This window comes from Heptranchias perlo, chromosome 1, assembly GCF_035084215.1.
Source record: "Heptranchias perlo isolate sHepPer1 chromosome 1, sHepPer1.hap1, whole genome shotgun sequence".
In the NCBI taxonomy this organism is placed as follows: domain Eukaryota; kingdom Metazoa; phylum Chordata; class Chondrichthyes; order Hexanchiformes; family Hexanchidae; genus Heptranchias; species Heptranchias perlo.
The window spans coordinates 119,162,851-119,178,669 of NC_090325.1; the positions used below are offsets into that span (position 1 = coordinate 119,162,851).

General features: G+C 40.2%; 1 protein-coding gene across 1 annotated transcript in view; it reads right to left on the bottom strand.

The window, feature by feature from the left end:
- Positions 1-15,819, bottom strand: part of cfap299 (cilia and flagella associated protein 299) — a 603,791-nt gene that overhangs the window by 87,719 nt on the left and 500,253 nt on the right. Inside the window, exon 4 of the mRNA XM_068003909.1 lies at positions 15,593-15,735. Within this exon, the coding sequence (XP_067860010.1) occupies positions 15,593-15,735 (143 nt within the window). The remainder of the gene's footprint in view (positions 1-15,592; positions 15,736-15,819) is intronic.

Sequence of the window (15,819 nt, forward strand, 5' to 3'; positions counted from 1 at the left end):
CTTTCTTTTCAGAATCTGACCCAGTGAATGAATGGGACTGGGTGGAGCTCAATCCTCTGAATAGTCACACTTGGTCTCTTTGGGAGGAGGCACTACAAAAATAATGAGAAAGGATTCAGTCCCAACTAAAGTAACTGAAAGAGAGCACAAATTAAAGTTTAAGCAGATGAGATGGGATGAATTAGTGATAGGTTAATGCAACAGATTTTGCTACTAATTCAATAATCTGATTAATATCTAGAAGGGGAATCTCTTTACTGGTGCACAATTAGTAATACACAGGGTAAAGGTTTCCTGTGCTATTTACTGGCCTATTATAGGCAAGCAAATTGGAATGTATCAGGGAAAGAGACAGATTAACTGGTCTTAGAAAAAGATGAAGACAAAATGTGAATGGAACATTTAGACCACCCAAGGGAGGAAGAGCCTGGCAAGAGGTCAAGAAACATTTCAATGATGTGAGAAAAAATCAGCAAAGTAGAAACTGGCATTCAACCATCAGACACATAAGACCATGGGTAGTGGGCCACAACATACACACAGTGTGCACATATACCATTCATGCAAAGCAATCAACAAAGGGAAGGCATGTTATGACTCCATGCAAATGCGGAAAATACATTGTACAATGTATTTTCTTCCATTTTTACCCTAGAAGCACTTGGCTCAAAGAATGCATCCTTAGTTTCCAATGTTGCTTAAAGTCGTCAGGGAGATTTAAAATTTAATAGGTTTGGCAGAGCAATCGATTCCAGAGCAATCAATTGCATTTCCAGTTTAATAATAAGAACATAAGAAAAAAAGAAATAGGAGCAGGAGTACGCCACACTGCCCCTCGTGCCTGCTCTGCCATTCAATAAGATCATTGGTGGTCTTCCACTCAACTCTATTTTCCCGCCCTTTCCCCGTATCACTTGATTCCCTTAGAGTCCAAAAATATATCATTCTCAGTCTTGAATATACTCAACGACTGAACATCCACAGCCCTCTGGGGTAGAGAATGCCAAAGATTCGCAACCCTCTGGGTGACGAAATTTTTCCTCATCTCGGTCCTAAATGGCCGACCCCTTATCTTGAGACTATGACCCCTAGTTCTAGACTCTCCAGCCAAGGGAAACAGTCGCTCAGCATATTCCCTGTCAAGCACTCCAAGAATTTTAAACGTTTCAATGAGTTCACCTCTCATTCTTCTAAACGCCAGAGAATATAGGCCTATTCTACTCAATCTCTTCTCAAAAGACAACCCTCTCATCCCAGGAATCAATCCAGTGAACCACAAGGAGACTAAAACTGTACACAGTACTCCAGATGTGGTCTCACCAGAGCCCTATATAATTGCAGTAAGACCTCCTTACTCTTGTACTCCAACCCCCTTGGTATAAAGGCTAACATACCATTTGTCTTCCAAATTGCTTGCTGTACCTGCATGTTAAACTTCTGTGATTCGTGTACAAGGACACCTAAATCCCTCTGACTACCAACATTTCTTAGTATCTCACCTTTTAAAAAATATTCTTCTTTTCTATTCTACCTACCAAAGTGGATCATTTTACATTTCCCCACATTATACTCCATCTGCCACCTTCTCGCCCACTCGCTTAACCTGTCTATATCCCTTTGCAGACTCTTTGCGTCCTCCTCACAGCTTATTTTCCCACCTAGCTTTGTATCGTCCATAAACTTGGATACATTACACTCGATCCCCTCATCTAAGTCATTGATATATATTGTAAACAGCTGAGGCCCAAGCACTGATCCTTGCAGCACCCCACTATTTACAACCTGCCAACTCGAAAATGACCCGTTTATTCCTACTCTCTGTTTTCTGTCTGTTAATCAATCCTCAATCCATGCTAATATATTACCCCCAATCCCATGAACCCTAATTTGTCTATTGTGCTTCCATAGACTGTGGGGGGGGGGGGGCGGCTTTTATTCTCCATATCTCCCTACTTCTCCACCCCCCCACCCTGAACTTGAGGCGGGCATCCCACTTGCATCAAAAAATGTGCAGACACCACCCGCAGTAAAAACCCCTGACCCTGGGATTTGGGATGGGGTCAGATGTGTATCCATGAGACTGGTGGAAGTTTTGCCCCACTCCAGATCCAGCTCCAAAAACCCTCCAGTGGATCTTCTGGCCCTGGAGTATTGAGACCAATTCTGGTCTCCATTTTATAAAAAGGACATAGAGGCATGGGAGAAGGTGCAAAAAAGATTTACCAGGATGATACCAGAATTGAGAGGTCATACCTATCAGGAAAGATTGAGCAGGCTGGGGCTCTTTTCTCTAGAAAAGAGAAGACTGAGGGGTAACCTGATTGATGTCTTTAAGATTGTGAAAGGGTTTGATAGGGTAGATGTAGAGATGTTTCCACTTGCGGGGAAGACCAGAACTAGGGGTCATAAATATAGGATAGTCACCAATAAATCCAATAGGCAATACAGGAGAAACTTCGTTAACCAGAGAGTGGTTAGAATGTGGAACTTACTACCACAAAGGGTAGTTGAGGCGACTAGCATAGATGCTTTAAGGGAAAGTTAGATAAACATATGAGGGAGAAAGGAATAGAAGGATATGCTGACAGGGTTCGATGAAGTAGGGAGGGAGGAGGCTCGTGTGGACCTGTTGGGCCGAAAAGCCTGTTTCTGGACTGTACATTCTATGTAAGTCTATGTAATTTTGCCTGGTACCTGTAGCACAGGGGACAAAGATAAAAATGGTGCTTCAAATCAACCCCAGAATTTCTGCCAGGCAGCACAATCAGGTCCTATCCAGGGTCATAGTGGTTCTAGGCCAGCAAGTTTAAATAATGAGAAGATGTTAATGGTGTAAGATAAAAAAAGAATAGCTTTACTATGATAGCTAATTTATTATATGCAGAAATCATTGTTCACAATCTGTGTTTTGGTTCTTGTGGTACAATGCTGTTGTGATGCATCTGTGAAAATTAGTACCAGTCGGACAAGTGTATTAAGTATATCAGTTTGGTACTAGAGATTTCCTTAACTGAATGGGTGGCAGGTTCTTTCTAACCTCCTGTGCTGATGTTACCTCAGTTTCTGCTGGTCGAGGCAGTAGGTATGTTCCTCATTTCATTAAAAGTGGAGCTCCTTCTTTACTGCAAGGTTATGCTGCAGACCACAGTGATTCTGCACAAGTTGACAGGTTTGTCTTGTAAAGCATCCTCCCATCTGCCAAGCTGCCATGGCACCAGAATCTTTGTAGTTGGACTCTTGTGTTTTCCTCAAGGATATCTTGTATGCCTGATGTTATGATGTTATATTCTACTGACATTTGTGGATTGTCCAGTGGAGTCCTGAGCCACATTTTCAGGCCCCAGCCCAAGTTCCCTAGCACAGCTAGCTTTACCATTGCTCATTGCACTCAAATGTTGTAGCTAAAGATGAAGGAGTGAAATGTTAATCCTAGGCATTAATTGATGTAAACCACAGGATTGACTATGCGTACCCTTGTCTTCCTGTGCATACAGATAACAACGATTTGCCAGATAAGTGGGAGGTAATACATTTTAAAACAAAAAGCAAAGAATGGGAGTATACATGCAATGGAAAGACTGAAGGATGTGGATGAATAGAGAGACCAAGGGATTTAAATATATATGCTCTGAAAGTGTCAGTGCAGGTAGATAAAGCCATAAATGAAAGGGCAACAGCATTTTGGGTTTTATAAATAGAAGCATAGAGTACGAAAGTAAAGAACTAATGATAGATTTGTGCAAAAACATAAGTGAGGCCACAGTTAGAACAGTGTATGCAGTTTTGCGTGCCTCATTATAGAAAGGATATTAAAGCTACAGAAAGTGTACAATGTAGATTCATCAGGATGATGACAGGGATAGGAAACTATTATTATGAGGAAAGATTTGAGATAAGAGGCAATTTCTGCTGGAGCAGAGAAGGCTAAGAGGAGATTTAACAGGGAGTTTTAGAATTATGAAAGATTTTGAGGGAGTGAATACTTTTCCTCTAGTAGGGGGGTTAGTAACAAGGGTTGATTAACTTAATTGCCGCTAAGAGGGTGAGGAGAGGGGCTCGGAGAAATATCTACACAGAAGATTATTGGAGCATGGAATTTTGCCTTGTGGAGGGAGTGAGGCAGAGACCATTTGAAGGAAAAATTGGATAAGTATTTGAAGGAATGGAAGGTGCAGGACTATGGGGAGAGCACGGGGATTAGTTTCAGATTGCTCTCGTAAAGAGCCAGCACAGACACGCTGGACCGAATGGCCTCCATTTACGCTATAAGCCTTTATGGTTCTATAGCATACAACATCCTACCTCAGACTACAGTTAGATTTTTTATTATAATATATGGATGGTCTTGTTGATCCTCTTTCACCAGGCAGCATGCGTGGCCTGTTTGGGTCAGATAATGTAATGCAGATGTAGAAGGACAGGGATTTGTGAAAGATTGGACATGCTTTGACAAACCAGTTCCAAATGAGTAACAATCACAGGATTGTCACAATTTGAACAAAGCCAGATGGGAAAATGATACTGACCTTAACTATATCTTAGGCTTTATTCTCTTTCTTACATATTTCATATCACTAGGTAGTTATTTACAGAAAATTCTACAATCTATGGAATTATGTTGTATTTGAATTAAAGTTCATATTGGACACATGTTTGTTGAAATGTTATGTGGCTGCTTTATCTCAGCTGTATACATTGTTGCAGTGCAATTTTTAACATATCTTAATTATTTTCCTGCTTCAATGTACTATTTCAAAGTGTAAATTTTAATAAATAGTTTGAAATCTGCTTATTTGTTGACCCACATAAATTATACTTCTAACAAATCACACACCAGTTGAATAAAAAATGTAGAAACCCTTTTTCCTGTTCCTTAGCTTATATTTTTCAGTGCAATATTTAATGACAAAGGAGAGCTATATGAATACATCCTTCAGTGTTTAGTCATTACATTAAGTGCTACTGTTTAAAAAGCTTGCAACTTTTTAACATAACACAATAATCCTCTATGTACTACCAATGAAATATCCAGCAAGAACTTAACATGGTCTTGCTGAATATTTCATTGGTAGTACAGAGAGGATCATTATGAAACTGAAGTGTAAAATACAGGCTGAATGGATGGTTTTCACAATAATTCTCTATTTTAACATAGAACCATAGAAATTTACAACACAGAAGGAGGCCATTCGACCCATCGTGTCTGTGCTGGCCAAAAAAGAGCTATCCAGCCTAATCCCACTTTCCAACTCTTGGTCCGTAGCCTTGTAGGTTACGGTACTTCAAGGGCACATCCAAGCACCTTTTAAATGCAATGATGGTTTCTGCCTCTACCACCCTTTCAGCAGTGAGTTCCAGACCTCTACAACCCTCTGGGTGAAAAAGTTTTTCCTCAGCTCCCCTCTAATCCTTCTACCAATTACTTTAAATCTATGCCCTCTGGTTATTGACCCCTCTGCTAAGGGAAATAGGACCTTCCTATCCAGTCTATCTAGGCCCCTCATAATTTTATAAACCTCAGTTAAATCTCCCCTCAGCCTCCTTTGTTCCAAAGAAAACAACCCCAGCCTATCCAATCTTTCCTCATAGCTAAAATTCTCCAGTCCTGGCAACATCCTCGTTAATCTCCTCTATACCCCATCTAGTGCAATCACTTATTTCCTGTAATGTGGTGACCAGAACTGTACTATAGAATTGAAGTACTCTAGCTGTGGCCTAACTAGTGTTTTATACAGTTCAAGCATAACCTCCCTGCTCTTATATTCTATACCTCAGCTAATAAAAGCAAGTATCCTGTATGCCTTCTTAATCACCTTATCTACCTGCCCTGCTACCTTCAGGAATCTGTGGACATGCACTCCAAGGTCCATTTATTCCTCTACATCTCTCAGTATCCTCCCATTTATTGTGTATTCCCTTGCCTTGTTTGCCCTCCCCAAATGTGTTACCTCATACTTCTCCAGATTGAATTCCATTTGCCATCTTTCTGCCCACTTGACCAGTCCATTAAGATGTAGGGAAACTGTAAAGTTGGCTACCTATAAAACAGAAAGAAAGGAAGGAAGACAGAAGGAGAGAAAGAAAGATAGAACTTGCATTTTATATAGCCCCTACCATGACCTCAAGATATCCCAAATCATTCTACAGCCACTGAAGTACTTTGCAATGCAGCAGTCAATTTGTGCAGAGCAAGGTTCTACAACAGCAATTAGAAAAATAAAATGGCCATCTATTTAGTGGTATTGATTGAGTGATAAATGTTGGCCATGACACTGAGAGAATGCCCCTGCTCTTCTTCGAATAATGCGAGGGGATCTGTTACTTTCTCCTGAGAGGGTGGATGGAGCCTCAGTTTAACATCTGATCCAAGATAGCACCTTCAACAGTGCTGCATTCCTTCAACACTGCACTGAAGTGTCAGCCTAGATGATGTACTCTGTAGTGGAGCTTGAACCCACAATTTTCTGACTCAGAGGTGGGAAAGGTTATCACTGAGCTAGGGCTCACACCATCATCACCATCACACTAAATCATCTATCTAATTATTAAATTCACTCTCAGAGAGTGGGCATTACACTGGCATTTATTGCCCACTCCTAATTGCCCTGAAAAGATGGTTGTGGACCTTCTTCTTCTTGAACCACTGCAGTCCATATGGTGGAGGTGCTCCCATGATGTTGTTAGGTAGGGAGTTACAGGATTTTGACCCAGCAATGATGAAGGAACGGTTATATGTGGCCAAGGCAAGATGATATGTGACTTAGAGGAGAATTTTAGAGGAGGTGATGTTCCCATGCACCTGCTGCCGTTGCCTTTGTTTGGAAAGGCACTGCCAAAGATGCCTTGGTGAGTTGATGGAGTGCCTCCTGCAGATAGTACACACTGTAACCACAATATGCCTGTGGTGGAGGGGTTGCAGATGAGGTGCTGATCAAGCAGACTGCTTTTTCCTGGATGGTGTCGAGCTTTTTGAGTGTTGTTTGAGCTGCACCTATCCAGGAAATTGGAGAATATTCCATCACACTTCTGACTTGTGCCTTGTAGGCAGTGAAGAGGCTTTGGGAAGTCAGGAGGTGAGCCACTTATCGCAGAATACCCAGCCTATGACCTACTCTCGTAGCCAAGGCATTTATGTGGTTGTTCCAGTTGAGTTTCTGGTCCATGGTGACCCCCAGGATGTTGATGGTGGGGGACTCGGCAATGGTAATGCCATTGAATGCCAAGGGTGGATGGGTAGGCTCTCTCTTGTCATTGACTGGCACTTGAGTGGCACAAATGTTACTGACCACTTATCAGCCCAATCCTGGATGTTGTCCAGGTCTTGCTAGGTAATGGATTGCTTCTTTATCTGAGGAATTGCAAATAGAGCTGAACACCACAGAATCATTAACAAGCAGCTCCACTTCTGACCTTATGATGGAAAGAAGGTCATTGATGAAGCAGCTGAAGATAGTTGGGCCTAGGATGCTACCCTAAGGAACTGCTGCTGCAATGTCCTGGGGCTGAGAAAATTGGCCTCCACTGACTACATCCCTCTTCCTTTGTGCCAAGTATGACTCCAGCCACTGGAAGTTTATCCCTTTCACCCATATTGACTTCAGTTTTTCTAGGACTCCTTGATGCCACACTCGGTCAAATGCTGTCTTGATTCCAAGGGCAGCCACTCTCACCTCACCTCTGGAATTCAGCTTGTGTCCAAGGTTGGTCCAAAAAAACAAAACAACAATTTTTTTTTAAAAAGTCGAAAAGTGACGCCACAGTGGAACGCCAAGGGTAAGTCAGTGTAATTTATTGGTCGTGTTTTTAGTGGTTATTGTGTCTAGTGGTTAGTGTTTTTAGTGGTTAGTCTGTTAGTGTTAGTTAAAAAACCTTAAAAGCTAAAGTTAAAAAGAGCGGGAAACCAGAGCAGTTAAACAAACCCAGTGAAAATTCATAGTCATAGTCAGCACCGTGGGGAGAGCGGCGAAACCCGAGGAAATTAAATTAAGTCTTTAATTTACTATACACACTTTATCTTTAACTATAAACTATAAATAAAGAGTTAAATAAATAAATATTCAGAATAATTAATTACTAATTAATTTAAAATCAAGCTAAAGTCCATCTACTAAATATAATCTAGACCTTAAGTGTTTCTATTAGTTCTAGAATTAAATTAGTACTAACAAATAAATAAATAAAAACTAGAAATGGACGTCTAGGTTATGTGTTGGAACTGTGATATGTGGGAGTCTGTGGACAGCGAGACTGTCCCTGATTGCCCCGTCTGCAGGAAATGTCTCTGCCTTGAGTTACTCCAGCTCAGAGTCCTTGAGCTGCAGTGTGAGTTAGAGACACTTCAACACATAGCTCAGCAGGGTAAGGGGAACCAAGGGGAGGTAGAGAAAGAGGACCCGCAGACACTGGTCCTATCCAACAGGTACAATGTACTTTCTCCTTGTGAGGATAAGGATGTAGGCTGTGGGGAGGACAGCCAGAATGCTAACCATGGCACCATGGAGCAGGAGGCTGTCCAAGGTGGGAAGGAGCTGAATAAAAAGGGTGCAGTCACAGGGGATTCTATAATTAGGGAGATAGATAGTGTCCTCTGCAGTCACGACTCAAAGCCCAGGAGTGTGTGTTGCCTACCTGCTGCAAGGGTAAAGGATATCTCAGATCAACGAGAGAGGAACTTGGAAAGGGAGGGGGAAGATCCAGTTCTCATGGTCCATGTTGGGACCAATGACATAGGGAAGAAAAGGGAGGAGGTCCTGCTAAGGGAATAACAGAAGTTAGGAACTAAGTTAAAAAACAGGACCTCATGGGTGGTAATCTTGGGATTACTACCCGAACCACGTGTTAATTGGTATAGGGACAAACAGATCAGGAAGGTGAATGCTTGGCTGAAAGACTGGTGTGGGAAGTAGGGGTTCCATTCCATGGGACACTGGCACCAGTGCTGGGACAGGAAGGAGCTCCACCTGAACTAGAATGCATCCTAGCAGAAAATATAAACAGGGCTGTCAATGGACTTTAAATTAGTAAGACAGAGGGAGGGACCTGGGGAAGATAACATAAGTCTGAAGAAAAAAAATAGGAAATGAGAGTAAAGATCTGACCAAGTTAAGGAATATAGGTAACATAAACGGTCAGGGAACAAATACTGTAAGGAACATGACTATAAAATGACTGTTAAAAACAAAGGCAGGGGAACAATTATGAAAAACACATTAAATTTCCTGTACAGCAATGTGCACAGCATCTGAAACAAAACGGGGGAACTGGAGGCAATAATTCATAACGGGGAGCCAGATGTGGTAGGGATAACTGAAACATGGCTACATAAGGAACAGGAGTGATTGTTAAATATTACAGGATTTAATGTATTTAGAAAGGATAGGGAAGGAAGAAGGGGGTGGGGTAGCAGTACTAATTAGAGACACCATAATGGCAATAGAAAAAAGGGACATAAGTAACATTAAGATAGAGACATAATCCATATGGATTGAGACAAAGGATAAGAAGGGATCGATCACGTTAATAGGTATATTCTACAGACCACCTAATAGTGGAAGGGAAGTGGAGGATAAAATCTATGAAATGAGTAGAAAACATCAAAAGAAAAATCTAACTAAAGATAGGGCCACTAAGAGATACACAAGATAAACTCACAGGTAATGACAGTGAAATGGCAGAAATATTGGATAGTTACTTTGCCTCCGTATTTATCAGGGAGATTAACAAGGTGGGCAGGACATTAGAAGAAGAGATCAAAAAAGATATTAAAACATTTAAGATCGAAAGGGGTAGGGAGATAATTGATAAACTAATCAAACTTGGGATAGATAAGATCCCTGGTCCGGATGGATTTCATCCATGAATATTAAAAGAAGTTAGGGAAGAGATAGCAGAGGTACTATTACATATTTATAAAAAATCACTAAAAAAGGGAATAGTGCCAGAGGACTGGCAGACAGGTAATGTTATTCCTATATTTAAAAAGGGTGATAGAACAAGTCCAGGGAACTACAGACCAGTTAGCTTAATGTCAGTGGTAAAAAAGATAATGGAATCTTTACTCAAAGATGTAATAGAAAGACATCTAGAGAATGAAAATATAGTAAAGAACAGTCAGTATGAATTTCAGAAGGGAAAGTCGTGCTTGACCAAAATTATTGAATTATTTGAAGAAGTAACAGAAAGAATAGACAAAGGTAATGCAGTAGATGTAACATATTTCTATTTTCAAAAAGTCTTTGATAAGGTACCGCATTGTAGACTCATGGCTAAAGTCAGAGCATGTGGAGTCAGGGACAGGTAGCAGAATGGATAGCAAGTTGGCTACAAAACAGAAAACAGAGAGTAGGGGTTAAAGGTAGCTACTTAGACTGGCAAAAGGTGTGAAGTGGTGTTCCATAGGGATCAGTGCTGGGACCACTGCTGTTCACAATTTACTTTAACGATTTGGATTTGGGAATCGAAAGTACAATTTCAAAATTTGCAGATGACACCAAATTGGGGGTATAGTTAATAGAAAGGAAGAATGGGTCAAAATACAAGAGGACATTAATCAACTTGTGGAATGGGCATGTAATTCCAAATAAATTTCAATGTAGATAAGTGTGAGGTGGTGCATTTTGGTAGGAAAGAATAAGGAGGCCACATACTGCTTGGATAATAAAAGTCTAAACAGATAGCAAAGGGATCTCGGAGTACAGATACACAAAATAGTGACGCAGGTTAATAAGGCCATAAAAAAGGCAAATCAAGCACTAGGGTTCATTTCCAGAGGTATGGAATTGAAAAGCAAAGAAGTTGTGTTAAACTTGTAAAGAACCTTGGTTAGGCCACACTTGGAGTACTGTGCACAGTTCTGGTCTTCATATTATAGAAAGGATATAGAGGCATTGGAGAGGGTGCAAAAAAGATTCACAAGGATGATACCAGAACTGAGAGGATATCCTTTTCAGATAATTCTTTAAGATAATGATAGGGTTTAATAGGATAGACGTAGAGAAAATGTTTCCACTTGTGGGGGAGTCCAAAACTAGAGGTCATAAATATAAAATAGTCGCTAATAAATCCAATAGGAGAAACTTCTTTACCCAAAGAATGGTAAGAATGTGGAACACGCTATCACAAGGAGTAGTTGAGGCAACTAATATAGATGCATTTAAGGGAAAACTAGATAAGCACATGAGGGAGAAAGGAATAGAAAGGTATCCTGATAGGGTTAGATGAAGTAAGCAGGGAGGAGGCTTGTATAGAGCATAAACGCCGGCATAGACCAGTTAGGCTGAATGGCCTATTTCTGTGCTGTAGTTGCAATGTAACTCGATATAAGGCTGTAATGAGATCTGGAGCCGCGGGGTCTGACTGAACTGAAACTGAGCATTGGTGAGCAGATTATTGTTGAGCAAGTGCTGCTAGATAGCACTGTTGAAGACTCCTTCCACCACTGCTGATAATTGGGAGTAGGCTGTTAGGGCGGTAATTGGCCAGGTTGGATTGTCCTGCTTTTTGTAAACAGAAAATTTTGGGGCAATTTTTCACATTGTTGGGTAGATGCTAATGTTATAGCTGTAAAGGGACAGCTTGGCTAGGGGCATGGCTAGGTATGGGGTACAGGTCTTCAGTACAACAGTTGGGATGCTAACGGGGCCTGTAGCCTTTGTTGTATGTAGTGTACTCAGTTGTTTGTTGCCGTCTTACATCTCCACACACTTTCTATATGCACCACTTGACTTCCTGTTGTTACGTTTTTGTCATACTTATGTCAAATCTTTTCATGATAAAATCCAATGTCCACATATTTAATGGAAAATGCCTATGTCATTCCTACATTGTCATTACATAATTTGGCTGCTGGTGGCATTGTGCCCAGTTTGTGAACATCTTCAGAGATCCTCTTTGAACAATTTCAGAGCTTATGAATGCCAACTTAGTTTAACATCATGTTTCAATATATCTTCTTTATATTAAAAAACAGGAAAAGTTGGAAACACATAGCAGGTTAGTCAGCATCTGTGAAGCCTTTTCTGTTTTTGTCTCAGGTTTTCCTTTGAACCATCTGCTCAATCCTTGCATCCTCCCCTCACTTCCTCCCTTCCCCCTCCTCCCTACTCCCTCTTCCCATTCCTTAAACCACACTAGCTCCTCTGTTAACTAGGAGAAATATTTCACCATAGCAATATGTTTAAAACAGGTCTTACTGAAAGGGTGAAAACCATTTGGAATAATCTGCAGGTAAGATAGTGAAATCAAAGACATTAGAGAGTTCAGAATTCTGGGTGAATTGGAGCATTCAAGGGACATGCCTTAATGGGCTGAATAGCATTTACTGCTAATATATTAAAAATCTTACATCTACACATACTTACTGTCAACTTTTTCCATTAAAATGTCAACATTTATAATGGTAACAGCCCATGTAAATTTTCATGGTGTAATTACAAATTCCCCCAATGGAGGTGTTGCAGTGCCACAACTGGAAGAATGGTGTAATTACAGCATGATGTGTTTATAGAGGCAGTTTCTATTATGAATGTTGACATAGGAATTTATAATAGAAAATATAGAAAAATAAGGACAGAATGTATGACTTTCAAATCAGGACTTAATTATAGCTGCAGACCCTGGTCAAATCATCCCTCAGCCTCCTTCCCTACTTCACCTGAAGACTACATTTTGTCTTGACTCCCTTTGTGTAACATCACAGGAGACTGACTAGTAAAATATTAAAAATATTAAAAATCTTACGTCTGTGCGCACTTTTTTCATTCTGAAGTCCGATGTCTACATTTATAATGGAAACTTCCCATCGGCAACGAGCAAGCATCACAAAGCCACCCAACCAAATTACTGAAATATGTTTGAAACCCATCAATCTTGGGACTAGCAGTTACCACAAGATGAATCAATCAAATCATTTAAACAATGTTAAAAATTGCTTTGAGCCACCATTTTCCTTCCTCATGAATGTCAGCCAAATAGCCTGCCAACGCTTTGTCTAGGTTCATGTGAAGAATTGCCACTTGGGTGTGGAGCAGAAGGCACAGGAGCAATGGAACCATAGCCCAGAGTAAGTAAGAGACACATTCCTTCAGGGCAGGTGGCTAAAAAGAATAAAAAAGACCTCAATAAACAAAGCAAAAAAGCAGATAAAGGGATATGAGAACAGAGCAGGTCCATTGGGAACATTGCTCATGTGGAAGATAAACACCAACATGGGTTGGTTGGGCTGAGTGGTCTTTTTCTGTGTTGTAATTTCTATGTAAGAAGGGTATTCATTGTGTTCCACGCATCTACTTGCTGTACAAGAGCCTCTCCTACCATTCAACATTTCCAAACTGCAAGGTGAAAAGGAAATTCAACATCTGAAAAGATGGGAAGAGACTAAGCATGGAGCCTATTTTTATAATATAGTCCATGCAACAAACCAAAGTGAGGGTGCTGCCAATTCAAGTGTATCTCAAGAAAATGATAAACATGTTGTTGAAATGTAGATATATTCCTGCAGTTTCTTTTTTGAACTCTTTACCATTGCCAATTTATGGTGAAACCACAATGAAAGACTACTTTTCATTCATTAAAGAACACCATTACAAGGAAAGTTGCTGGTTGCTATAATTTTAACCAATGTCATAAAAAAACTCAATGAATTGGAAAAGGCTGTTCACAGAATATGGTTATTTATTTACTTTGCAACTTGTGATTAAAAGCTGTGGTTGGGGTGGAGTTCTGGTTGGCGAGGGTATCATCAATTATTGCAATAATCTACTCATGATACTGACATTCTTGACTGCCTGCCTTGTGTAAATTATACAATGGGCTGGAAATTGCTTTCAAAATAACGGTGAGCCCAACAGCGCTCACCGTTATTAGTGGCAAGATCGACAAGCAAGTTCTGGCGACCGCACTTGCTGAGTCAAACATGGAAATCCGGAACTTTCTCTTCCTGGTTCGCCGGTGATATGACAGCTTTGCCTTAATGGACATCACTGGCTGCAATCAATAGAATCAATGGACCAGCGCCAACTTGTTCTCCTGCCCAGCTGGAAATGAACTGATATCGCTACAAAACAGGTACGCTCAGTTTTTTTTAAGTTTAATCTAAGTTTTAACAGCATGGTAAGTCTTAATGACTGCCACTCAACCTTTCTGGCACTAAAAATTAACTTTTAAAAACGTGGAGTCTCATTACTCCTGATTTTAATAATTTTTGGACATTTAAAAAAAATTATATTCAGAAAGAATGTTTTTTTACTTTTTCTTTCTGTCTCCTTTATCTCAGTCTTTTAATCTTATCCTCTCTTTATTTCGCTTTCTCTTTGTCATTTTATAATACCTTATCGGGCACATCCGGGTTTTACGTCTGCGCTGTTTGTCTATGAACTGCACTTCCTGGGTTCTCGCAGCGTGGCTTGCCTCAAGATGCTTAGTTGAGGGGCCTTAGCAATCCTTTCCCCACTCACACAGCCCAGGAAAGAACGCTGATGTTATTTGAACTCCCAGTTCAAGGAAGTTGCCGACATAAAGTATGCGGTAACTTAGTGGATGAATTTAAATCTAATGAGCGGCGATCACCTCTGGTTTGCTGCTCGGAGCAATTTATGGGCCAATAAGTTTTTCTACTTCAAAGGATAAATATGTACTTTGGTGCTTCCATATTTGCTCAAACAGTTACAGCTTCTGGAATCACTGAGAACTAAGTGCACACATCCTTCCAATAACTATAAAAGCACTGATACAGACTATACTGGTCCACAAAAAGCAAGATAAACAAAGTAAATAAAAACATTTCAAGCAAGATATTGCACGAGTTAACACTCACAAGTCTTTTGAGATCACATAGACTTCTTTATCAAATAAGTACTGATCAGCTGCCCGGGCCCTAAGCTCTGGAATTCCCTCCATAAACCTCTCTGCGTCTCTACCTCGCTTTCCTCCTTTAAGATGCTCCTTAAAACCTACCTCTTTGACCCGTCACCTGTCCTAATATCTCCTCATGTGGCTCAGTGTCAAATGTTGTTTGAAGAATTTTTGTGAAGTGCCTTGGGACATTTTACTTCATTAAAGATGCTATATAAATGCAAGTTGTTGTTGATAAAGGGGCCAAAAGCTGGTGTATTTAACTCAAGTTTTTCTAGCAAGATGTATCACGGTCCATTGGTAGCATTTAGGTACCAGTTCGACAAATGGTTTGGGAATGATGCAGGTATTTAATAAATCTAACATCTTTATGGTGATAGGAGAAAGTTCCAGTGCTAGAGATAACAGTTACTGTGAGGTAATTTGTTTAAGTATTATTAACTGAAATGTTGGTAATTAAAGAGCAACAAGTCTTCTGCTTCATCTTTCATGGTACTTTATCAGTTTTGTGGGTGTTCCCTGATGGTTGGTTTTGTATTACTATCATTAAGTCACTGTCAGGAAATCCTGTAGCACCACTAACCAAAATGATTGGTGCATGAAACCACAAATAAGGAAAGTTTGCAAAGTTATTATTTATGCAGGGACATTATAATTTGTAGATGATGGATATGAGAAAAAAATGAAACTAAAAATGCCACCAACAGTGTCACCAAACAAGGGTTATAATCTGTAAGTGTACCTTAGATCTGTTGACCTTGGCAATAGTTTCTTCTTTCCACTAAAGTACCCTTCAAAGTGTTCTGTCTTGAGTCTATGCGAATAATCAATATACCCAGAAATCTCCTGGCCATGAGAATTGTAGTCTCGGAGGAAAATTATAGACTGAAAAATTAGAAAATAAATATTTTAGTATTAAAACTGAAAATGTAAAACAAAACTGAGCAGGTTATGTTAGAAACCATGATA